Source organism: Lissotriton vulgaris, chromosome 12 (genome assembly GCF_964263255.1).
Source record: "Lissotriton vulgaris chromosome 12, aLisVul1.2, whole genome shotgun sequence".
Taxonomy (NCBI): domain Eukaryota; kingdom Metazoa; phylum Chordata; class Amphibia; order Caudata; family Salamandridae; genus Lissotriton; species Lissotriton vulgaris.
Window position 1 is genome coordinate 112070901 of NC_141700.1, and position 26125 is coordinate 112097025.

A 26125-nucleotide genomic window follows, 5' to 3' on the forward strand; every position below is an offset into this window, starting at 1 on the left:
TTTGTAAGACATTGCAGGCTACCCATATTGGCGTGTTTGTTTTCACAGTGCAGATTCCACATTTAGTGTAAGTTTTCTGCAAACAGAAGATCTTTCAGATTAGAAGTTCAAATTGAGCAAGGATTTAATGATGGCTCGCTGGGCAACGTGGTTCTAAGATTATTTATTATAATTAAGGTTCACAGCTTTCTTTTTTTCTGATTTTCGAAATAAATAATGACAAAAACAACTATTACTCTATATTTAAATTTGAATGTAGATAAAAATAGAAAATCTGGTGTCTTTGGTTTTCTTGGAGTGGGTCTCAATGCTGTCAGTCATTAAAGATTGGCCAATAGCTGTGCAGGTGGACAGGCGGGGGAGTTTACAAAAAACTATGGTTTCTTAATGAAGTTTAAACAGCTGGGACTGTGCATCTGTATGTACTACAATACATGCATTTTCACATGACCATATTGATGTATCATACTTGAATTCTTAGAACAATTTAACCATCTTGGATTCATGTATGATCGTACATTACTTTAAAAAAGTAAATTTGGATATACACTGAATTCTTATAATAATAGCATAAAACCTGGAGCCGTAATTATAAGGAATAAAGCAGCCCCTATGGTACAGTAAAAGGACATTGCAATTCACCACGCATGACCTTATAAAAAAAGCTTGCTTTTCGGCTTCATTCTTGTACATTATCATAGAACTGCTCCTTGACTTGAATTATTCTTATATCATACAGTGAGGTACTTTGTTCTGCATAGCTTGGTTTTTAACTTCCAAGGTAGGTCTTTTAGAAAATTGTTACCATCTCCCAACAGCGACAAGGCCTCAAAAGTTATTTTCACTGTGGCAGGCTTAGCTGTCCTTTGTAGAAAACCAGAGTACATATTACAATACTTACACCAATAACCCATGGAAGGGAACAGCTAGAAAAATAATGGAACCACTGTTTTTAGTAGTTTACTTACACCAATAGCACGTGGAAGGGAACAGTTGTAAAAATAATTGAACCACTATTTTTAGTAGTTACTAAAACTCCAATTCAATGGTGAAGTTGTATTGTTGTTAAATATAAAGGAAAAGTAACTTTGAGAAAATTACTCTTTACCTGCCTCCCAACAGCAAAAAAACAGGCTGACCTGAATAGGCATAGTTGGCTTCTCTGAGCTCAACCTAATATTCAGGGAGGGGGCTGAGGGCCTCCTCTTGACAGCACAGGATCAAGTTCCGCTTGACTGTCCTGTGAGCCACATGTAACACTTTGGGAATACTTGAATGCCAGAGAACAGGAAGTCCAGACAATTTTTGTGAATCCCCTGCCTTGTTGCTGAAGGACCTTGCGTTTTTCTTACCAGACTTCTGTCTTTGGATTTGTTGTGGCTACAGTGCTAGCTTCAAACTGGATTTAGAGTTAGATGTGATAGGACACCACACACACATACCTAGCCCTCAGAGATCAAGTTTAGTTTAGCCGAAAACGTTCGCCATCTTTAAAATGCCCAATTACATGGCATTTTGAGCTTGTTTGCAGTAAGGCAAACAGTAACTACTGCAAAAGTAAGTAGTGATGGCCTTGGAACTTTTACCCCATTGGTTAGGGAGGGGCAAGAGTCACCATCACCTACTAGCTGATGCCAGGCATAAATCTGGCACCCAGAGGCCTCCACTTCAGAGCACTTTCTGGACCTGCAGAAGATCAGAAGAGGCCTGGAATTGCGGTCTATAACTAGAGAGGAGCCCGGAAGGACTAGACATGCCCCCTCCTATACCCAGGACAAAGATATAGACTGAGTTCCAGGTGACTGACCTCCTGTGAGGTAAAGGGAGACAAGCTGCAAGAGGTCTTCTCCCGGAAGTAGCCAGCTGGCAACTGAATTGGGACTGGACCCTGCTGTTGTCCTCTGCCTATCACCCTAGAAATCTCTACGTGCCTTCCCAGAGAGCCTAGTGGAATAAGAAGTGTGCACCTGTAGTTGGTTGGTTGGGACTTAAGACTTACGTCAGAAGACAAAATCTTAGACCAGGACAAACCTGGTTGGTGTATCAGACCTGGGCGCAATCGCGGTCAGCCTCAATTTGTACCGCGGTCCTGGTCTGCTGTGAACATTTTCTATTTATTGCAATTTTGTGCTTTGTGGTACTAATTTCTACTTTAAACATTTGTATCTCCAGTTCCTTTTTTGGATTTTTGGTATTTTGGTGGCATTTTGTTAATTACATTTTACTCTTTCTTATTCTGTTTGGGATTTTTATTCTTTTACATTTTGAGTTTATTACTCTTTTGATACTGCATACATACTTAACACATTGTCTGAAGTTGAGTCGGTCTGCTCCGTGCCAACACTACCAGACGGTTGAGCTCAGGTTAGTTTAGTGACTTTAAGGGTTCCCCCTGACGAGTTGTGATTAATCCTTGAGGCGGGCAGTCATTTACTTAAAATAATAATCAAACTTCTTACAATTTTTATTAGGATTTCTGATATGCGGCATCATCAAAGCAAGCAGGGTGTGTACTTTCACACATCCGACTATTGTGGTTGCAATAAGTAAAAACAATTAGTGTTGGTGAACGGATTAACAATAAACCTAATTTAAACTAAGCATTTTCGTGCACACTGCAGCTGGGTCTGTTGTAATACACGTGCCACCGGCCGTGACTCGTTAATTGAATTTCAAAGTTAAATTGTGCAATGCATTTCCGAGCAAAAAAATACACAAAACACTGTGTGGTTTCAAGAAAAAAAAATCACAACGCCTGACTTAATTTGGAGATACCTGTGCCAAATGGGTTAATGCGAATAGGGATGTAAACCATTTCCCCTTCATACAGAATCTGGAACAACAAGACCTCAAACCCTCCTTTAGCTCAGTAGCCACAGGGCTATTTTGAGTGCTTGCATCTGAGTGACACACTTTCAATAAAAGCCTGTCCTGGTATAAATTGCATTTCATCATGCTCTCTTATTCCTCTCTCATTTCACATCAAGATATCATTTTTTTCAGATTGTTTCATCATGCATTTTCCACCTCACCTGATTTTTTTTTTAGCTTGTGGTTTCAAGTCAAATTACAGCCCTGGTGAATGCAAAGAAAAAAATACTCTGCTCTGGTAGTTAACTGCAGTTGCCATTGAGTGTGATGACCTTTCCAGAGGTGTGGTAGGACCACTCGAATATATGCCCTGTAGTTCCTTATATATCTATGGATTCTAGAAAAAAATATATTATTTAAATCAAAGCACTGCTTCACAATCCCAGCACTGACCCCCTAACTGAAAAACACATTTTTATGCCTGCTGGTCCACAATCTAGTTAAGGTTGAGTTACAATATCTGCAAGAAATATAATTAAGCATGACACTGTCTCTAAGGTGAGAAGGGGAGAACTGCAGAGGCCTGGAAGTTTGAAGAACATTGTCAGACTTGCTCTGTTCACTGTCCACCATGAGTTGAGCTTCTGGGTAGTCAACCATACAGCCCACGGCCCTGCTAGTAATCGGATGAGTCGGCTCTCACCACTGAGAAGTGTGGCTCAATGGTTAGAGCGGCAGACCCTGATGCAGAAGTCTAGTCCGGGTCCAGGGTTCAATTCCCCACCTCGGCGGCTCTTGGGCTCAAAATTCCTCTGACCTGATAATTCTCGCCTCGGTGCCTATTCCAATCATGGAGTCCCACTCTGCAACTCTGGGCAATAGCTTGATTAGTCTCCACAACGGCCCCCACAACGCTCAGGATACCTGGCCTCCACCTTGGGGGTGCCCAGGAGTGGACGCTTCACAGGAAAAGCCAGGATGGGTTCCACAGCGGTATTCGTACAAGCGACTTGAGACCCTTGTGGGTGAGTAGTGCGCTATACAAGTATCAATTTACTTTTACATGGCTGGGCATGGGAAATGTAAAGTAGGCAGGGGCGTGGGGGGGGGGGTTGGGGTTACACCCCTCTAATAAATGTATTTTCTGATGAATAGTTGGGTACAGGTGTTTTCAGTCGGGTATGGTGAGGTGTCTGTCAGGTTTCACCTGGGATTTTTGCATACACACACTGACAAAAACACACACTCTCTCTCGTCTCTGTTTTGAAAGCCCTAAAAAATGTTTGTTTTACAAAATATTGTTTCTGTCATTTAGTACTCCTATTAATACGCATTCCTCTCCGTTCCCACTGCCTCTTAAGCCCTCCCATGCGCCCTGCTTGCCATATAATGTATTTTAACATTATATGCCATTGTGATGGTTGCGAAATCTGATACTCACACCCCCCAATGTTACTGAGGAAGCCACGCCCCTTTTAGTAGTAGGACAAGTGATTCAGGGTCTATGATGTGAACAAGTGGACCCTGTCACAAATTTGAGAAGCATCCAGTTGCATAAAATAGGGTCAGTGGGCCATGCTTACACTGGTGTGTACCCCAACATGATGTGGGGGGGGGGGATGAATTGTAAGTTAAGTTACAACTTCTGCCCCATCCCACGCTTTGGCAACGCCAATGCAATGGTTGCCCCACTGGGGTACCACAGACTTGTGATGATTTCCAATAGTTCAGCAGAGCCATGTTGATCCGGTGATGGAGTGACATTTGCAGAAGGCGAATCAATTAACAAGCGTAAGGTCAGAGGGCTTGTGACAGACCTTGGCTCCAGACCAACACTGATTCGTCTTGACATCGATATTGACACCCAATCAACAACAGACTAACATGCAAGTTTATTTTTAAACTGATGCTTTCGTATTTTAGCTCTGAATCCACATGTCAAATCAAGATGGACACAGGCACCAACATTCAAGTGTCTAGGTAAAGATACACATTGATCAATCACACCCCCACAAAGATCTAAAACCCAGTTTAACTACAATCTGTTCAGTTTTATGACAGATTAAAAAGCAGATAAAATATCCAGTCAACCACATGACCAGCTACTGTGGCTGATTCGTAAAATTCCCTAGCTATAATTCAGTAAGAACATCTCACCTTCTCAAGCACAATATCTTTTTAAAGATTTTGCTACAAAATATATCCTACGATCAATATTATACTTGCATGTAAATTACTGTTGACATGTTTCGACCATATTGATTGCTAATGTCGTCCTTAAGCTGGGTTTCTCTGACTGCCGGATCACAGGTGTACCAGTGGCAAAGAAGGTAGATATCTTCCAGCACATTTCTTATGTTTTTTGTTTGTGCACCTAGTAGAGGAAGGATTGAAAATGGGGTCTCAAAACAAGAGTCCCCCAGGCTCCATACGAATTACTAGTTAGTCCAATCAAATTGTATATATTAAATTGCACTGCTAATCTCATTTGCAGGTTGCAGCCTTGCAAGTCTAGACCTATGCACTTCTAAATGTGTTCCATGTAACGACTGAATGAAATGTATAGGGTGTGTGTTTCACTTGCACATGATGTGTCTGACTAAACAAGTTAATTTAGCATGTATCAGTTGACAGGCTCCAGACACTTTGATTCACATGGCTTCTTGCCAATGTGGTGAGTGTCCACGCAGGCTTGAGTAGGTGCGAAAATTAATGTACAGTAGACAATAGCGTTACAGGAGCAAAAGGGGGGGGGTCTAAGTAGCGCCCACTATTTAATAAGACCTATATTGCATGCTTCCCAAAGGTACACCATGCAAATATACTCATAGAAACCCTTAAATAATGTGCATTATGGCAACGTAGGTCCCCGATGAGGCCCCAAAGCCCTTCAGTGGTTGACCAAGTGGCTGTTCCATTTGTTGGATATCAGAGGTAGAGTCTGGGTTTACACCACAGCCTGTGTGGGAGGAGTTTTTGTGAGGATCGTCCAGGCCTATCACTGTAAACTTCTAGTTGTACTTTCATCGACTTTGCCTGGTGAACTCAGTCCACCCACAATGGTGGGCCCGCAGCCCTTGGCCTTCCTTTAGCTTTAATTGTAATTCTGTTTATATATAGCATTTACGAGGCATCGAAGCTCTTTTTTTCGGCGAGTAGCACGCTACTGCGGAACACAAAAAGGATTAGTGGTGAATTAGTATAGGGATATATGAAATTAATTTGAGCATTGGACAGGTTAGTATATTATTTGAATTGAAAAAGGATAATGGAGGGATAGAAGAGGGAAGGGTTTGCATTTATATAGTGCTTGCTACCCCTGATGAGGTGTCGAAGAGCTTTTCAACGGGTAGCTCAATAAGCCTTCTATATTCCCAATGGGCAGTAAATTGAGTGCTATGAGTGGGTAATAGTAACTTGTATTATTTAAAGCGATTGGAAATGGCAGAAGTGTGGTATGAATCGCAATATAAAAAAAAAATAACTCCAGCCAGAATACATCTTAAAGTGGCTGTTCATAACCTGCAACCCGAAAACGTTAAAAGAATAATATATTACCAGATTAATAAAGTATTTTCACGTTAAAAGCTAAATTACAAAATATAAAACACCCTGTAAATGCGATGGATTTGAAATCGGAGGATAAAAACCTAGTTGATATCCGTAGCGTGATTTACGGGTGCAGCACAAGTACAGCAAACATAACCTTGTGTGAACAATTGATAACCTCAGTGGAAGCACTGATCTGCACAACAAAAGGAGAGCATGCAGTAAAAACAAAAAAACACAAAGTAACATGACAGCTTGTAGTACTTGCTGTTCAGCCAGTGTGAGTGCCGTGTGGAATGTTGGGATGGATGATGCTGTGGAATGTTGGGTGAGTGAGGTTGGCAGTTGGAGGATGGGCTGAGCAGCAGGAAGGCTGCTCCTGGTGGGGCTCTCTGTACCTGCAACCTGGAACTATCTACCTTAATAAATACCATCTTAAGTTACCCGTAACCAGGATCCTCGTTTTGATTACTACACAGCTCTAGCATATTGCTTCGTCTTTTAGAAATAAAATCACATTTTGAAAAGCTCCAACCATTTACCTAAACTTTTGAGTTTTGTAGATTTTTTTTCTTTGTGAATTAGAGAAATTGTGTCATTTTATTTGTTGTCTGTGCACTTGCTTGTGTTTGCAGTTTGGCAGTGTATGTTATTTAGAGAGTGGTACTGCGTTTAATCAATGATAGAGCGGTCCATGACTTGTCATCCTTGTAGCTTCTTAGCACTATAAGGGGAAGCAGGCGGTACTTCATAGCGCTGTACATTTCAGGATTTAATTTAATTTGTAGATTTATATAGCAGAGCATATCACCCATGAGGGTATCCAGGAGCTGTCTATGGGCACGGGGGAGATTAAGGGATTTGCCCAGAATCACTGGATGTTGAGCAGACGCAGAGGCGCAAGCCCATATCCCTGCTACCGAATCAGCAGGTCTGGCCACTGTGCCACACCTTTTCACTGAACCATGGTGGACCCTGCTCAAATGTGCTTTATAAATAATGTAAAACCACACGGACTCATAGCGCTGTAATACTTCATACGATGGACTCTGGTGCATAGCGCTGTAACATAATACGTGCTAGAATCTGCGTATTAATGCTATAACATGAAATTCAGACGTACATGATTCACAGCAGCGTAATTTGAAAGCGAGTGTCCTGTTTCAAGGGCCTGTAACTTGTGTGTCCGCTTAATTCTCCAACATGAAACTAGGAGAGGCTTTACAGCGCTGTAAATTAGGTAGGGTGACCTGGCGTTATGGATTTGCCAGGATAATCCATTTTTAAAAAATCATCTGTCCTGAAAGATTTTACTACATTCGCCCTTTGTCCCAGTCATTAGAGCTGGGCGATTTAACACACTTTTATCTGTTCTAGTGCAGGATAAGGCTCCAGCATTTAAAGAAATTAGATTAATTAGCACATATGTTATTAAGTGTAAACATATTAAATAATTTTTCCCTCCCCAGCGCCTTGAGACCCTCACGGGTGAGTAGCGCGCTTTACAAACACCTGATTGATTGATTGTTTTCTGTGTTGGTGAGCGCTGGTTAAGCCATTCCAGGCTCCCAGTCAATGTGAAATTGTAGTCCTACTTCTATTTTTGTGAAATGTCCATGTTTTTAGTTTTTTAACTCTTTCCATGCTCGTGACGAGCTGAGCTCGACATGAGCCACGGCGCTCCGGTGCTCATGACGAGCTCAGCTCGTCATGAGCTGTGGAACGCTCGCATGCGGGGATAATCCCCCTGCTGTGCAGTTCCACGGGAACAGGTGTGGTCATGATGAGCTGAGCTCGTCATGAGCACAGGAGCGCCGTGCCTCATGACGAGGTCAGGTCGTCATGAGCATGCGGGCGCCGTGCGCGCCCCCCAGCACAGCGGGAAAATAACCCCCGCAGCGAAGGGGTTAAATCTGGTCACCCTATTGAAAGCTCAATGGGGTTCTGCTTCGCAATGCTGCATTATGAGTCACACTAGTTTTGGCTTTGTAGTGCTGTAAAGTGCACCTACGTTGTAGCGCTCTAATATGAACCACTTTGGGCAAAGTTTCCATGAGCTTTAGAGCGGGAACATAAGGAGCCCTAATGCAAATGTTCAGTATTGATTGATCAGGGGCGTAAGTGCTTAAATTGCCTTGTTGAATTAACCCTTTCTATGCTTCGTTCCTCCAGGGTCACGTGGTGCATGAGAAGAGGATGCTGGCGTCCTAGTTCCCGCCACACCGCTTTCCCGGGCGTCCGCCGGGCACGAGGATGCTGCGCCTCCTGCTGGCAGTGGTGCTTCTCTGCGGCCGATGCCTTCTCTCTGCAGCGATTGTCTTCCCGAAGGACTTGACCCCCATGAACACGGCAGATGCGCCGGGTAAGGCTCCCCCGCGACGCCATCTTTAAATGGCTTTAGTCCTGTTTTTTTTAATGTTTATAATTATGGCTCGCTGTTTTCCGTTTTTACTGATTTTTACACATAAATATAGACAGTGGTTTAAATGGGTCAGTACTGCCCGGAACTCAGTACCGGCACTTTTTTATTGTGAGGGGGAGAGTCCCGGCACTTTTCAAGAGAATTGTAATACTTTTAATGGGAGAGTACCGGCACTTCTCAGAAACAAGCAGGTACTCTAGTATAGACTACCTGCACTTCTATTTTTCCATTTCAAGCCCTGAATTTTGAGTGAATCTACATGCTTTCAGTCATAACTCCCAGGCCTATATTTGGGAAATTTAACAGCCTATAGATAGAAAAAAAAACAATGAGAGTACTTAAATATCGACATATTGGCAGACGTCATTGTCAATGTTTTCAGAAACTGTATCAAATATGGCTGCTTGTATTGCTAAAACCAAATAGGCACCAAGTAATTGTGTATATTGATAGATTAGGAACACGTTGAGGTCTACTAGGTGCAAAGTCATGTTTTTTACTCAACGCTAAATGTATATGGACAAATACTTCTGAGTAAGCTGTTCATGAAAAAATGGATGGATGGAAGCATTCATAGAACAACTTATATGACAGGAAGAGGTGTGGCGCAGCGGCAAGGGCAGCTGACTCAGGAACACGGGGGCTCACGGTTCGATCCCCGGCGGCAGGTTAGCCCAGCACCATGTGACTCTGGGCAATAGCTCACTTAATCTTCCCGACGGCCCCCAGCGCCTTGACACCCTCGGGTGATTGTTCGCACTTTACAAACACTGATGTTATTATTTATTTATTATAATGACCTGCCCCTTTGCACCAGGCTGCTTTATTGATGCGAGAGGGAGATTAATCTGTCCAGCAACGTTACCATTTGTAATCAATTAAAGAGAAGAGGCTTCATTGTTTAGCAGAATCAGAGATAACCCGCTTCACACTGATTATCCTCTGGCAAAGCGTTCCAAAAACCTGGACTTGTGTCCAGTGGGGCAGCGTGGGGGGAGTGGAGGGGGGCCACATGGGCGGTGTCCCCGGGTAGAAAATTCTTGGCAGCGTCGGACCCGTGCAGGTAAGAGCGGGGGGGCCTGGGTGGGGCGATTTCGGCAGACGAAAACAAGGGGAAATTAATTATTTATTTAATTTTCCCTTGTGGTTGTCTGTCGAATCCCCCACCCAATCCCGCCCCACCGCTCTTAACCTGCTCGGGCCTGAGCGGATTCTTAAATGTGCAAAATGTTAAAAAATAATACTAATTAATGCAGCCCCTAACCCGTGGACCGTTAGTTCGCACCTCTTGAGCTAACTGTCCACAGGTTAGAGTGCGCAATACTTTCTTTCGAAATTTTGCCCCAGCAGGGGCAACCCACGATACGCCGCTGCTTATGTCTGAGTACCGCATCTCCATGGCTGGGTGGGGTATCTCAATTTTTAGTGCAGGGGTATTTAACTGTATCGCCTCCCACAGCATCTATTCAAATCTCCCAATTACCATGGGGCCTTAACTTAACATGTCACAGGGTATGACCTCTGAGGTGTTCCTACATATGTTACTGTTGTAAATAAGATGGTGATAGATGACAGTATACTTCTAGTTGATTACATGTAGATTTATTGTAGGACACAGCTGAGTACAAACCTCGCCAGCTGACCAGGCCATCAACTGACACAGGTAGAACACTCTGGTACAGGTTAGAACACTCACAGGTATTCTGGGAGGCTGGGAAGGTGAAAACACTAAGGAAGGGCTAATGACTACTGTCGGCCATATTACAAGAAGAATCAATATACAACAGTTACATGCTCGGAGTCAGTGTGTGGATGAAATGTTGTCCACTGCATTGTCACCACTATGACCGCACGAAATGGAGGTTGCACTAATGACTGCTTTTTTCTTTTTTATGCATGTGTGATCAGCTAGGTTTGTTGACTTAGTGGACAATGCATCCACTGCAGGGATCTATGTTTCACCTTATGGTTACAGGTTAACATCCTGGTGGTTGATAAAATGCGCACCATTGTCTTGGGTAACAATAAACATATGTTATTCAGCTCCAGAAAGCCTCATTCTTGAGTGTGCACTAACACACACTCTGTTGTGCTTGTGCCTTAATCCCTGGTGCCCTGTAGTTCGACCAGAGGGTTTGTGGATAGCCACACTGCCAGGCCAGAACTCATCTTGAGAAGGAAGAACTAAAAAAAAACATTTGGCTCCTTGCAGATGTCAGTTTTTCCAAGTATCTACATCAACCCCAGGTCCAGATATCTGCACTATCCCATTGTGAATCCACATTAGTTGGGCCTTCAGCGGACCAATTGCCTTTTCCAGTGAGGTGGGTGGTCCTCGCAGTGGATTGGCTGGTATCATGACGTCTGAAAGTGACACAACTTGTGATTGGCTCTGGCTCTTTTCGTCAATGTCCTCGCAATTTGACAAGCATTGTCCCTCTGGAGTCAATTCTTGCTATTTGTATGGTCCTTGAAAGAGGGACGGCTTGTAAGTGGGACAGACCTTTGCCCAGAACATTGATCTTAGACCATATAGATCCGTGTTTCTCCTGTCACCTAGTGCCGGGACTAAGTCTAGTGAAGTCAATGGCCATCAAGAGGGCTATTCATAAAACAGAGCATACTTAGTCCAGATATTTCTCCATCTTTTGATACATGGCGCATTGAATTGCATTGTAAGAGTTAAACACAATCAAGTGTTTGAAAGTGTTAGAACAAATACAAAAATTAATTGAATTTGTTAAACAACCAATCATGGGTAACAAAAATAAATTTTAAAAATTAATGAAAAACAGGTGTACAGAAATAAAGAGATTGCATTCGCTTTACAGAATAACGTTCTTCAGTAGGGGTACAAAGAAAAGCAATCAGACACACATGTCCTGTGTGTAGTTTGTCCATGTTGTTAGAATAATCACATGCAAGACAAATGTATGTCAACTCAGCTCTCAAAAATCAATCAGAAGAGCATATCCATGGCCTGCAGAATTCATGCTAATGGGAAGTAAATTACAGAAGAGTAGTGGAACTGTTGACGCTTCAGACTCTATAGTGTTAAGTCTTTGAGACTATCCTCAGGACTAATTGCTTTTGTGAAATCTGAGAAATCTCCTCCCCCGTGGGGGAAAGAAATGGACCAGATTGATTAATTAACGCTGGATAAATATGCCAAACAGTGGCAGAGTCCCAACTTGTATTTTGGCAAGGCATCAGCTCCAATATGGTGTGGAAGAAATGGCACGAATAACCGACCGTAAAGCAAACACTGCAGCTCTCCTTCAAAGTCGGAGTAGGGACTACGTCTATGACACTTGGGCGACCTACTGGACTTCCCATTAAAAACAGTGGCGGCTCTCCGCCATAGTAAAGTGGAGGGGGGGCTTGGGGTTGGGTTTGAAAAAAAAAATAAAAAGACCTAAAACAAAGCTGGGTTGGAGAATCCTAAGTGCGCATGTCTGTTTGGCCGGCCTAAGACATCCGGCCGAACGAACATGCGCACTTATAAGTGCCTACTACTCCTCCCTACTGCTGACGTGACGCTCGTCAACATGGCCCTGCACTACCCCCGGCTCGGCTGGCAATAAGGTGAGAAAAATAAAATGGTAATATTATTTTATTTTTCAGCGGGGTGATGCTACTCCGCTGGTAAAAGAGGGGAACTGCTCCGACATGGAGTTCCATCCCGTCTTACAGGCTTGCAAATGGCAGCAGTGCGAAGCATGCCAAGTACATCTAGGTAATATAGAGGGGAACCCGCGTCTTGTTCTGGAATGCTCTGGTCCTAAGAGAGGAAGTCACCCAGACAGCACATGCACACCCAAGCATGTAACATGAAATCATAAGCACACTATGTTTGTGCAAGTCTCCTACAACACACGCTTTCACACAATGGTAAATTAAGGAGCATAGTTGTGGTGAAGGCTTCAACAGGGACCCACCCCTTCAGTGGGAGAGTATCAGGGCGGGGGGGAATAGCAGCCCTGATTATGCTATTCCCCCCCCCCGCCAACTGCAAGTGAGCATCACTTGTGGCTCTGCCTCATGACAGTGATGTAAGTTGTGGCCACGCCCTTCACAAGGGTGGATGCAAGCCCCCCTCCGTCCTCTCTACTATGAGAAATGCACACCTTACGCCTTAACAGCGACGGCATTTCCGCCGCGGTGTAGGCGTTCTGAAAGGTGGGCGGGGCTGCGACGGCCGTTGCCCGTTCGCAGCACCAGGGAGGGAGTGCTCCCGTTGGCCGACTGGAGCACGGAACGGGTTAAGAACGGTGCACTATGTTAGGCCAGAACTTCAGATGTTAGTTAAAGCAGGAGTGCAGAACTTTACAAGATGGTTGTATGACACAATCACGCTTTCTGTTCTCATGCATTCCTTAACACCATTGGTGCGGCGCATTTTCCCGCTGTGCGCTGAAGATTAAAAAATCCTGCGGTTCATGATGAGCTCAGCTCGTCATGAGCGTACGAGAGGTGTATTTCATGACGAACTCAGTTCGTCATCCGCGTCGAAGGGGTTAACCACGCATTCCATTTACTCAACAAGTGGTTACAACAACTTGCCTTAGAGGGGCGCTGGTCTTTGGAATTGTATAATTTACTATGCCAACTGCAGTCCCTGCAACAGTTGGGAAAAGTTGGACTTTAAAGTTGTAACGACTTGCGTTATAAATGGAATGGATGGTTCAGTCGCATTCATTGTTCCGGCCGCTTTGCAAAGTCAACGTGTTGTTCAGCAGTCGTGGTATTTGCTGTTTCACTTAAAAGAGACTCACTTGATACCTATATATGTTAATCTTGTTAATTTTCTACCTGAGATGATGTTGCCATTCAGGTGTACCTTTAATTTTATCTTTTGGATTATGTGCAGCGAGGGGTGTTTTTTGCATTTTTCCACATGCATCTTTTCACTCTGTAACCGGCAGCCCGTCTAAGAGTAGACATACTATGTCCAAGTCTTCAGAAAATGGCAAAAATTATGAAAGATAACCCACAATGCAGTGGTGAGCTGCGCCCGCCCCGCCATCGGCCCACACGTCACTAATAGGTAGGCCTCTCCCCCGTATCAGCCTCTCCACCTTAATTAATAAAGTGATTAATTCCAACAATCTGTGATTAATTAACTGTCCCTCTAATGTAAAAATGATGAAGTAATTCTCTCAAGCCAAATCAATCACTTTTTTTTAATTTCCATTAATTACGGCCATTTGACTCGAATTATATCAATAGGATGGAAGTCTCCGGCTTTAAATTGATTTCTTTTCATGGACCAGATTCAATCATCTCTAAATTATAAAATGCATATTTCATTTAGTCCCCCACTTGCCGCGGAGGCTGAACATTCACTGGCTGACACCCTACCCGTATACTTTATTTTCTCTGCAGTTTCATAATCTTAAAAAGAAAAAACTGTCGTCCGTTTCAATTTCTGACGAGCTGACATACCAAGCCTCTCTTCAGTCCTATCAGCCAGTCTTCCTTTAAATCGCTAATCCTCAGAGATGTCCCCCCTCCTCCTTGAAGGAGCTTGTCCTGGTTTTGTGAAAAGCTACATAAATGTCAAGGTCCAATGTGTAGACAGCTCTTAATACCAAGGTCTAAGCTCTTCCAGATGCAGCTGACTTGAGACTTAATGAAGTTATGTGATTGGCCGAGGTACAACCAATGCAGAGGGGCGAGACTTTGACATGGTGTCTCCTAGTTCCACAGTGGGAAAGGTCATTGGTAGATTATATGTTTGACTAGAAGACATTATGACGGCCTAGCAACATCACCATGACTCGCACACACCTCTTCTCGTAGTCCATTCTACTACTACTCCGCTACTCATCGACACCTCGATGATAAGACATGGTCAACATTACACCACATCCCCTACCCTAGATAGACCACAGATCTCCTATGAGATGACGTAACCAGGAAAGGCCAGATGTGCGCTTCTATGTGCTGCCACCACTAGACCTCATCTTGCACCTGCTTCGGGTATAGCTGTGGCGCCCCAGGTAACGCACAGGGTCGCGATTTTGAACATCTTCTGGTGGTGCTCGCATGTGCTTTGGTGAATTGGGAAATGTTAGTAGGGCTCAGAGTGAGGTGTCCTAACTGATATATATGAATTATGTAATTTTATAGAGCGCTCTGCGTCGAATTTTTGATCATTAATGAGCGCTGATAAGCATTAGCAGGTGGGATCCAGATGTCAAGTATTAAAATGCAACACATTATGGATTTATGAGCAGCACGGAAACCGAATATTTATGGATATGAATTCATTTATTTTGGTTTTGTTTATAGCACCTTATCCCTTTATTTCGGGCACTTTCATCCGCTTTGGTTCTAAGTCACTGGTCCTAGCATAAAATACTTCCGGTGAAGAGTGGGAACCATAGTACAAGTCTGGAAGACCTTCATGGTGACAGTGGAATGATGACCGGCTCATGCCGGTGCCGCGAGCTCTGAACATGATAAATCCCACTGCTCACATTGGGCACCGAGATATTCAGAGTAGCCGGAGCGCAATACGAGACTGAGGGCCTGACTTTTTATTCAACGGACGGAATAGCATTCGTCGAGATGAGCGGTCATCAGGTCCCCCCTCCCGATGGTACTCAATCTATTAAATTTAGAGATGACTGCTGGCCCATAAGTCATTCCTGTAACTTCTAAGGAACCACATGACAGCAGTTCATTTCAAGGTACAAAAAGTTTGGTAGATGTAAGACATCGGGTTTTGACGGCTGTCCGCCTAACTTTTAAAATCCCAAAGCTGGAGTTTATTTCTGTAAAATAAAAAACGAATGACCATCACACAATGGGAGGTTTCTTCCAGGGTTTGGTGGACATTGTCTTTTCCATCCCTTACTGTGGATCTTTTCCTGGTGGTAACGGACAGAAAAACAGAGAGAGGCAAAATGTTGGTGTAAGCTTTCTATTGATGGAGCCAACATGGGCTCTGCTGAATGAAATTTATCGGTCTGCCCATCTCTAAATGAGACCGGTGGACAGGATACTAAGTTGCATTTGTGAACGTGTACCCTGGCTGCCAAATTCTCAATTGGGCTATAAGAATACTTCACAGCTTCTAATAAATATCTGAATAGGGCAGTGCTTAATTTGAGCCGGTGGAGACCAGTGCTCGACACCGGTACTTAATCTGAACACTAGCACTTATAGCCATATGCCTCATGGTGGCACTGTTTGTCTAATTTAAAGATGAGCAAAGCAGTTTTTTATTAATTCAATATACTTAAAAAATGGCTAATACCTGCCGCCAAAGTCATTCTTTTAGCTTTCTGTGCCAGGAAACGTTAGAATTGTCACTGTAGGTCATCATTGGCAGTGTCAGCAGGGGCAAATTGTGGTACAAGCTGCAGTGGCCTCCTGACTAGGGGCCCCAAAACGTATGCTTTTACAAATTAAGCACTGGGATAGGCACAGTTCTTTTTACTCAGTCCTGCACCCCAGTTAGCGCCTTTGTAAGAGCTTATCAGGTTCCCAAAGCAAGACGTGATCAGTTCAACCCAAGTCTGCCCCTTTTACATTTTTGCTACCCAGATGTCACCCTATTACATTCCTGCCTTACTTAGTTACCTTTTTCCTGTGGAATTCTAGACACTTTGTATTGTGTCAACAAATGTAGTATACAGAGTTAAATATGATGACACATTTTTGAAGTTTGAGCAGTAATGTCTTCAGATAATAACACTGTATTGGTCCATGGGAAGGCCTCAGTGGCCCAGCTCTGCTCAGTTTGTACAAGCGGTGGGCACCGCACCCATCTTTGGGAACCGGAGCTTATTTTTCATCAGACTTCGACCCAGAGCAAGAGAGAGGGAAGTGCATATCATGGAGAAAGAAGGGCGAGAAAGATGAACAAGCATTTACAATGCAATAGATCGCGCATTCGTTGAATGCAGAGTTATTGGCTTTGTAAATGGAAAAGAAATGCGGGATCCGCCCACCTTTTGTTTTTCTATTTTTTTAACTTTTGTACGAATAGCAGCACGCCATGCTTTAGGTGCTTAAAGCTAAAGCGCAATGTGCCGCCATTGCCACAAAAGTCATTAAATAGAAAAAAAAGTTTGGGTGACGTGCTGGAAAATAAATATACAAATAAAATGTTACCTTGCACGCTAATTCAACAGAAACCTGAAAAGTGTGATTTGGGCAGTGCGTAGCTGTTGTGCCTGCAACAGCAGTCGCGCCGATGGAATTCATTAAGAAAAGAGTGCTCATAAAAGTGTAAATGAAACATACTGAGTAACAATACATGTAATCGGGGAAGTCCTTATGGGAGGTTACAAGAGTAGAACAAGAGAGACTAAGGAGGGTCTAGTAAGCAAAGTAACCAAACACAATGAAGCATTTACAAAGGACAGTCACAAGAGCAAATTGTAAACACGGGCGGGCAATAGGTGGAGCTTCAAGCCCATATCCTAAACACGATTCAGAAAAGGGGGTGGTGATGAACAGAGTGTCTGAATTAAGCAGACCACTCTTACCCAGTCCAAAGATCAGGGCTTGATCCATCACCGTTATTTAGCTCACTGCACCATCCCAGCTCAGAACCTGGCTATATGCAAATTAGTCTGTCCCTGGCCCAGTGCATCATGGGAACAGGGCAGACCAAACTACCAAGCCAATTCTTCACCAGAAAGGAGACAAGCTTCCGGGGACCGGTTTCTGGCATTTCAGCCGTCGTCGGCCCGGCTTGCTTGAATCCTGATGGTGCAGTGAGCAAGGGACTCATGTCTGAGTATACCCTGCCACACCTATAGTGGCCAAAAACGATTCAGAAAAGGGGGTGGTGATGAACAGAGTGTCTGAATTAAGCAGACCACTCTTACCCAGTCCAAAGATCAGGGCTTGATCCATCACCGTTATTTAGCTCACTGCACCATCCCAGCTCAGAACCTGGCTATATGCAAATTAGTCTCTCCCTGGCCCAGTGCATCATGGGAACAGGGCAGACCAAACTACCAAGCCAATTCTTCACCAGAAAGGAGACAAGCTTCCGGGGACCGGCTTCTGGCATTTCAGCCGTCGTCGGCCCAGCTTGCTTGAATCCTGATGGTGCAGTGAGCAAGGGACTCATGTCTGAGTATACCCTGCCACACCTATAGTGGCCAAAAACGATTCAGAAAAGGGGGTGGTGATGAACAGAGTGTCTGAATTAAGCAGACCACTCTTACCCAGTCCAAAGATCAGGGCGGTGATGGATCAAGCCCTGATCTTTGGACTGGGTAAGAGTGGTCTGCTTAATTCAGACACTCTGTTCATCACCACCCCCTTTTCTGAATCATTTTTGTCCACCATAAGCGTGGAAGGGTATACTCAGATGTGAGTCCCTAGCTCATTGCACCATCAGGATTCAAGCAAGCCGGGCCGAAGACGGCAGAAATGCCAGAAACCGGTCCCCGGTAGCTTGTTTCCTTCCCAGAATAAGAATTGGCTTGGTAGTTTGGTCTGCCCTGTTCCCATGATGCACTGGGCCAGGGTCAGACTAATTTGCATATAGCCAAGTTCAGAGCTGGGATGGTGCAGTGAGCTAAAAAACGGTGATGGATCAAGCCCTGATCTTTGGACTGGGTAAGAGTGGTCTGCTTAATTCAGACACTCTGTTCATCACCACCCCCTTTTCTGAATCATTTTTGTCCACCATAAGCGTGGAAGGGTATACTCAGATGTGAGTCCCTAGCTCATTGCACCATCAGAATTCAAGCAAGCAGGGCCGAAGACGGCTGAAATGCCAGAAACCGGTCCCCGGTAGCTTGTTTCCTTCCCAGAATAAGAATTGGCTTGGTAGTTTGGTCTGCCCTGTTCCCATGATGCACTGGGCCAGGGTCAGACTAATTTGCATATAGCCAAGTTCAGAGCTGGGATGGTGCAGTGAGCTAAAAAACGGTGATGGATCAAGCCCTGATCTTTGGACTGGGTAAGAGTGGTCTGCTTAATTCAGACACTCTGTTCATCACCACCCCCTTTTCTGAATCATTTTTGTCCACCATAAGCGTGGAAGGGTATACTCAGATGTGAGTCCCTAGCTCATTGCACCATCAGGATTCAAGCAAGCCGGGCCGAAGGCGGCTGAAATGCCAGAAACCGGTCCCCGGTAGCTTGTTTCCTTCCCAGTATAAGAATTGGCTTGGTAGTTTGGTCTGCCCTGTTCCCATGATGCACTGGGCCAGGGTCAGACTAATTTGCATATAGCCAAGTTCAGAGCTGGGATGGTGCAGTGAGCTAAGAAACGGTGATGGATCAAGCCCTGATCTTTGGACTGGGTAAGAGTGGTCTGCTTAATTCAGACACTCTGTTCATCACCACCCCCTTTTCTGAATCACTTTTGTCCACCATAAGCGTGGAAGGGTATACTCAGATGTGAGTCCCTAGCTCATTGCACCATCAGGATTCAAGCAAGCCGGGTCGAAGACGGCTGAAATGCCAGAAACCGGTCACCGGTAGCTTGTTTCCTTCCCAGTATAAGAATTGGCTTGGTAGTTTGGTCTGCCCTGTTCCCATGATGCACTGGGCAAGGGTCAGACTAATTTGCATATAGCCAAATTCTGAGCTGGGATGGCGCAGTGAGCTAAAAAACGGTGATGGATCAAGCCCTGATCTTTGGACTGGGTAAGAGTGGTCTGCTTAATTCAGACACTCTGTTCATCACCACCCCCTTTTCTGAATCATATCTTAAACACAGCATGTCTCAAAGAGACAGCACTGACTAGATGTGACCTTAAAATCCAGGCTCAATGAAGAAAGCAGGGTTGGAAACAACCTGTAAGAGCGAGAGATACAGTCAGGAAGTGCCAGGTGACGGAAACTGTAGACAGTCACTAACCATGACACTCTGCAGTGGGTTTCTAAGAAAGCCTTTCAGCTCTTGCACTTTTTAACAAATTAAGCGCTGGTGGAAGTTGCAGTGGAGGACAAGTGCTTTCCAGCTAGCAGGTAACCATGTGTAAAGTACGGCTGGTTGCTGAGAGTTCACAGTTGAATATGCAAATAGTCTCTGCTCAATTTCATTATTTGGAGATTTGCCTCAAATATATTCATGTGGGATAGGTGTCAGGCACTATTTGTTTATATATATTTAGTTGTGTTTTTTTATTTTTTATTTAACTACTTATTGAGTTAACGAGTCCTATCTTTTAATAATGCTACCAGTGGGTACTGGTGGTTTAATAAAAAATATTGGGCCATATGGCAAGTGCTTTGTTTAAATATCACGCAAAGTCAGAAATAGTTTTCAGAGGTGGTTTTAAATGTAATTTGCTGGGGTGAGGTCACACCTCTGAAACCTTCTGCTTGCTGCTCCACTCTTAATTATTTCCAAATTTGGTGACTAGCATTTGGGAGAAAAATAAAACATTTTACGGGATCTTAAACCCGTTTTTCCGTCTACAAATTCCCCTAAATTTCCCTAAGACATCGTGGCTTTTTGGAGGCCAAAATGAAGTTGAATAGGACTTCACAAATGTGGCATCTTGTAAAATGGAGTAGTGAAATGTCATTTAGCTGTTTCCCAAGGTCTAGTAAAACGAAATCTTTCATGTACCTATATCTAGGTGTGTGTGTGTGGGGGGAGGGGGGTGCAATGAAAATTAAACCACAAGGGGGCAGCGGTACTACAGGGTTACTGTTAAAATTATGCCCTATTTCCAGCTGATGTTTAAAAGGCTGTATAACCCATTCTCTACTTAATGAATCCGTATCATGTTTCCCACAATGCATTTCACCAACTATGCAAATTTGTTGACACTGTTTATGAGGGACAAACTGTGAGGTAGGAGATTCAAAACTCAGTACACAATTAGAATTACAAAATCACTGTAATTCCTGAAAATATATACTTGAAGGGAGTGTTAATTACTATGTATCAAAGTTCGCAGAATTCACCTCTTAAAAAACCTCAAAGCAAACCTAATAGCCCACCCCCGTGGGTCCGCTACACCAGTGCAAGGCAAGCGGCTGACATCTGTAAAATTAACAAAAAAATGCACGTGGAGTAAAATTATGTTGTATTATTAAGTATTTGGCAAATTAACGCCTACGAGACTTTGTAACCTTAGCAACCCTCTAAGTAAGTATGTTCTTAAATACATTTATTTAATCCACCCGCACAAATGCGTTAACTGATGGCCCAGGTGCCGGTAGCAAAATCGCTTGGTGAAGCAATTGTTATAATAAGTAAAAGAGACTGGTAAATAAAATAAAAAGTTACATTAATGTTTAAGTGTGTATCAGCTAGGAAGTTATAAGGGATTGTGCAGCAGACACATTATTTTTTATATCTATTTAATTACATGCAAGTTTAGTTCATTTTTAATAATTCGTTTACCAAAAAGGCATGAGTTGTCAAAGCAGAAAGTATGGGCTGAATATAGGAGTGTTCTTGTGACGTCGCTGTCCTTGAAGAGGGGGGGTCAGTGATTGTGGACGCGTGCCCCCTGCCCTCTGAGGACTGGGCATTAATCTGTCTGCCCCTCCCCCCTTGCAGGTACTCTCTCCTACCCTTGGTTCCGGGGGCTGGTGACCGACAATGAGACGGCACAACTCGGCCTGGACTTCCAGAGGATGCTAAAGCTGAACCACACACTCTTCATCGCAGCCAGGTGAGTGAGGGTCACAGCGAGTAAGTGGCAAAAACAAGGGCCACGGTGAGTAAAGTCCAAAGTGAATGAATTCAGTGTTGTGTGAGGAGCTTCTAAGAACCATATGAGCAGTGCTTAATTTGAGCCGCTGGTTTCTGGTGCTCAGCACCAGCACTTAATTATCAACACCGGTACTTATGACAATCTGCCACTTGGTGGCGCTGTCTGTCTTATTTAGAGATAAACACCAAAACAGATGTTGATTAATTCAACATAGTACATTAAAATGAGTCGTGCTTGCCACCCAAGCTATTCTTATAGCTTGGTGCCCTCGAACAGTCAGAATTGTCACACTTGTAGTTGTGTGATGGTTAGTAGTTGTGTAGAACTGTCATTGGCAGTGCTGGCAGGGGCAATGGGCGCTGCAAGCTGCAGTGGCCTCCCGAGAAGGGCCCTGGAACTTCCTTTTTTTGTCTCACAAAGGGTCATTTTAAAGTGATGACCATGGAGGGTGAGGGTTGTTTGAAAGTGCACATCCTGGTGAGTGAGGGACCAGCCACCACTTTCTGAGAGTTAGTGACACATTGAGTGAGATACTAATTGTGCTCACCTGAGAGCAAGTCAGTGAATGCACAAAATTGTAATGAAGGCACACTATGAGTGAGGCCTCACACTAGTGAGGGAGCGGGGGTCACCGTGACTGACCGACCGAGTGAGGCCATGGTGAACAAGGTTTGTGGGGCTCTGAAGGGCACTGTGAGTGGGAAGAACAGTGATTTTCGATATTCATAGCAAGTAAGGGGCAGAGAAAGTGAAAATGAAGGTGAACATGACCCATCCTGAATGAGGGACATTTGTGAGGGCCTGTGATGGAGGACCATGAAGGGCCAGAGGGAGTGAGCCCCAGGGAGGGAAGGTCCCCCCCAGTGAGTGATGGTCCGTGTGAGTCAGGGGGTAGGCAAGGCAGGCTTGCGATGAAGGGTAGCCACAGGAAGTGAGAGGCACAGTGACTGTGGCCGGCATGACTCACTGTCTCAGTGAGTGGAGAGTGCTCTGAGGAAGGGTCATGGTGAGTGATGGCCATAGATAGTGAGTGAATGGCTCGATGAAGGTGTTATATGGTGAGTGAGGGCAGTGGTGAGTGGGGTTCTGACGCAGTGAGCCCACAGTGAGTAAGGACCATTGTGGCCAGGGCTCAAGAAGAGAGGCCCGCAGTGAGCGTAGGGTGACCAGGCGTTGCGGATTTGCCCGAAGGGCCCTGGTTTTTTCTACCTGCTGTCCTGGCAGATTTCAAGAAACTTAGCTCCTGTCCAGGTTTTTAGAGAGGGTGGACTGAAAACGGCAGGAGGTGCTTTTTAATGTTTACAAAGCAGGGAAAGTTATCAGTTGTTTCAAGAAAACAATTTAATTATCAGGCAAGCTACTGGGTTTAAAAAATTGCTCTTTATGTATGCTCTAACTGCCTAATCTGTAATTCTCTGCTGAGGAGCGCTGTCATTCTTGAAGTAAAATTGTAGTCCTCCTTCCATTTCCTTGAAATGTCCCGGTTTTTGGCTTTAAAATTCTGGTTACCCTAGTAGAGCGGGGTAGAGTGTTGTAGAGACAAATGGAATTGAGTGCACCGTTCATCTGAGTGAGGGCCAAGGTGAGAGCCGTGGGGCAAGGTGGCCAGTGAGAAGGAGGAGGAAGAAGCCAGGTCAGTCCAGCTCCTGGCTTGCGCACAAGTGACTCCTCGGTGCGCAGCTCTTTACACCGTACAATTCTGACCCTTCTCCGTGCAGCATTTGTCGCCCCACAATCATGAACCCTCTCAGTGCAGCTTCTGACACCACATAATCCTGACCGCTCACAGTGCAGCTTCTGATGAATCCTGACCGCTCACAGTGCAGCTTCTGATGAATCCTGACCGCTCACAGTGCAGCTTCTGATGAATCCTGACCGCTCACAGTGCAGCTTCTGATGCCACATACTCCTGACCGCTCACAGTGCAGCTTCTGATGCCACATACTCCTGACCGCTCACAGTGCAGCTTCTGATGAATCCTGACCGCTCACAGTGCAGCTTCTGATGCCACATAATCCTGGCCGCTCACAGTGCAGCTTCTGATGCCACATACTCCTGACCGCTCACAGTGCAGCTTCTGATGAATCCTGACCGCTCACAGTGCAGCTTCTGATGCCACATAATCCTGGCCGCTCACAGTGCAGCTTCTGATGCCACATACTCCTGACCGCTCACAGTGCAGCTTCTGATGAATCCTGGCCGCTCACAGTGCAGCTTCTGATGCCACATAATCCTGGCCGCTCACAGTGCAGCTTCTGATGCCACATACTCCTGACCGCTCACAGTGCAGCTTCTGATGAATCCTGGCCGCTCACAGTGCAGCTTCTGATGCCACATACTCCTGACCGCTCACAGTGCAGCTTCTGACACCACATAATCCTGACCGCTCACAGTGCAGCTTCTGACACCACATAATCCTGGCCGCTCACAGTGCAGCTTCTGATGCCACATACTCCTGACCGCTCACAGTGCAGCTTCTGATGAATCCTGGCCGCTCACAGTGCAGCTTCTGATGCCACATACTCCTGACCGCTCACAGTGCAGCTTCTGACACCACATAATCCTGCCCGCTCACAATGCAGCTTTTGATGCTACATAATCCTGACCCCTCACAATGCAGCTTTTGATGCTACATAATCCTGACCCCTCACAATGCAGCTTTTGATGCTACATAATCCTGACCCTTCTCAGTGCAGCTTCTAACACCACATAATCCTGACCGCTCACAGTGCAGCTTCCGATGCCACATAATCCTGACTGCTCACAGTGCAGCTTCTGACACCACATAATCCTGACCGCTCACAGTGCAGTTTCTGACACCACATAATCCTGACCGCTTACAGTGCAGCAGTTTTTGATGCCACATAATCCTGACCCCTCACAATGCAGCTTTTGATGCCACATAATCGTGACCGCTCACAGTGCAGTTTCTGACACCACATGATCCTGACCCCCCTCAGTGCACCTGTTGATGCCACATAATTCTGGCCCGCACAGTGCAGTTTCTGACGTCGCCCTTCCAGTTTGGATTATGTCATATTCTGTAACGCCAAACGACCTGCTTTTCTCCAGAAGCAAGTTTTTTCCTCCTATATCAATAATAATGTAATCATGTAACTGCGAACCGACCCCTCCTCCCCCCAAGACCTGTCGGAGAAATGGCCACCATCCTCTGTTTTGTTTTTAAAAAAGGCACACAGGGTGAGCTGGGCCCTTAATACTCAGCGGGCCCGGCGTCACTGCACTGGCTGCACCACAGCAGCTACGCCCCTGCAGGTCCCCTCGGGTGGCAGCAGCCACCGCGCGCCCATTGCCCATGCGCGGCACGTCCCCGCCCCGGGGCTCCGTGGCGCGCGCCGCGCACCTGACATGAAATGGCGCCTCCGATAGCGCGCGCCGCCTGCTTTGTAGCCGCGATAATGGTGCCAAACGCGGCAGATAGCGCGTGACGAGCCGCTGACAGCTCTTGTAATTGTGCTGACGGGCCGTATATCAGATGTGGTCCCGGGCACCGAGATACCAGCCCGTGCTGTGCGCGAGAGATAAGGAGGGCGGGCGGCCAGCGCGAGCCACCTCAGGCAGGGGCGTAACACAGGCCCCCGCATCCCCCGCATTGCGGGGGGGCCTCGGCCACAAATCCCCACCCAGGGGGCCCCCGCCTCTTAATAAATTAAATGGTGACGTACACAGCACGCAGGCGCAGCCTTTGCCTCAGCCAGGCCTCAGAGGTTCGTTCTTCATTAATTAAATGGCGCGCAACTGCTGCGCAAGCGCGTCCCCGGCCAGGCCTTTCTGGAGCCGGGACTGCTACACCAGAGAGCTCTTCCGATTCCAGGAAGTGGGGTGAGGGGTCAAGGGATAACTGTCTGAGGTCCCCTGTTCTGAGGACAGGTGTGAACTGTGAGCTGTAATCACCAGATTGGACTCGGACCCTCCAGACCCTCAGAGTCGAGGGATGCTCTGTGCAGGCCTCTGAGGGTCTCACTCTGCGGACATCACCAACTACCGAGCCGAGCCCCAGAGAAGGCGAGTGAGATGTGAGAGTTGCCCTCACTCCTGGGCCTCAAGGCACCAGAGGAGACGGTGAGTGAGCTGTGAGGGGCCCCTTGCCCTCCCCCTCGTTCCCCGGGTCACTCACTCTTCATCCTCTGCCCTCCCCAACCCAAACTTCATTCTCTGCTCGCCCCTTCCTCCACCCCACGACGACTCTTCCACCCCATCTCCCTCACACCACTTATTTCAAAGTTGCTGTTTTGTTTTGAAATGTTTTGCAGTTAGTGTGTAAGTGGAGCATATGTTTCCATACACGTGTGTGCTGCAAAACACAGACTCACTGCCGCCTCGCCCTTCATCCTCCCCTCCTGTGCACCAGCAAGAGCGTCACTGGCGTTACTAGCGTCACTGGGGTCAAGTCACAAGATGCCTTCCCCTGGAGTCATCAAAAGTAAACAGGGTTTAAGTAATTATTATACACAGCGGGTCAGAAGAAGCAAAGGACACCAGACGATCTGCCGGTCCTATTCCTTAAGCCCCCCCCCCCCCCTGCAGACAAGCAGCCAAAGGCCTCTGTTGGTCCTTTTCACAGTTTCTTCTTCACAGAGCCCTGGTCCAAGCCCCTGAAGTCACAATGCAGAATGACGCCCCCCCCCCTCCTGAATGTGATAAGGGACTCGGGTCACCAATGTCT

The 26125-nt window shown here is 45.6% G+C and overlaps 1 protein-coding gene across 4 annotated transcripts in view; it reads left to right on the forward strand.

Moving 5' to 3' along the window:
* The window catches only part of SEMA6C (semaphorin 6C), a 171934-nt gene that overhangs the window by 59311 nt on the left and 86498 nt on the right, over window positions 1-26125 (forward strand). For all 4 annotated transcript variants that reach the window (XM_086947442.1, XM_086947444.1, XM_086947445.1 and 1 more), the window contains exons 2-3: window positions 8533-8722; window positions 21282-21396. In XM_086947442.1, the coding sequence (XP_086803568.1) occupies window positions 8614-8722; window positions 21282-21396 (224 nt within the window). In that variant the 5' untranslated portion in view covers window positions 8533-8613. The remainder of the gene's footprint in view (window positions 1-8532; window positions 8723-21281; window positions 21397-26125) is intronic.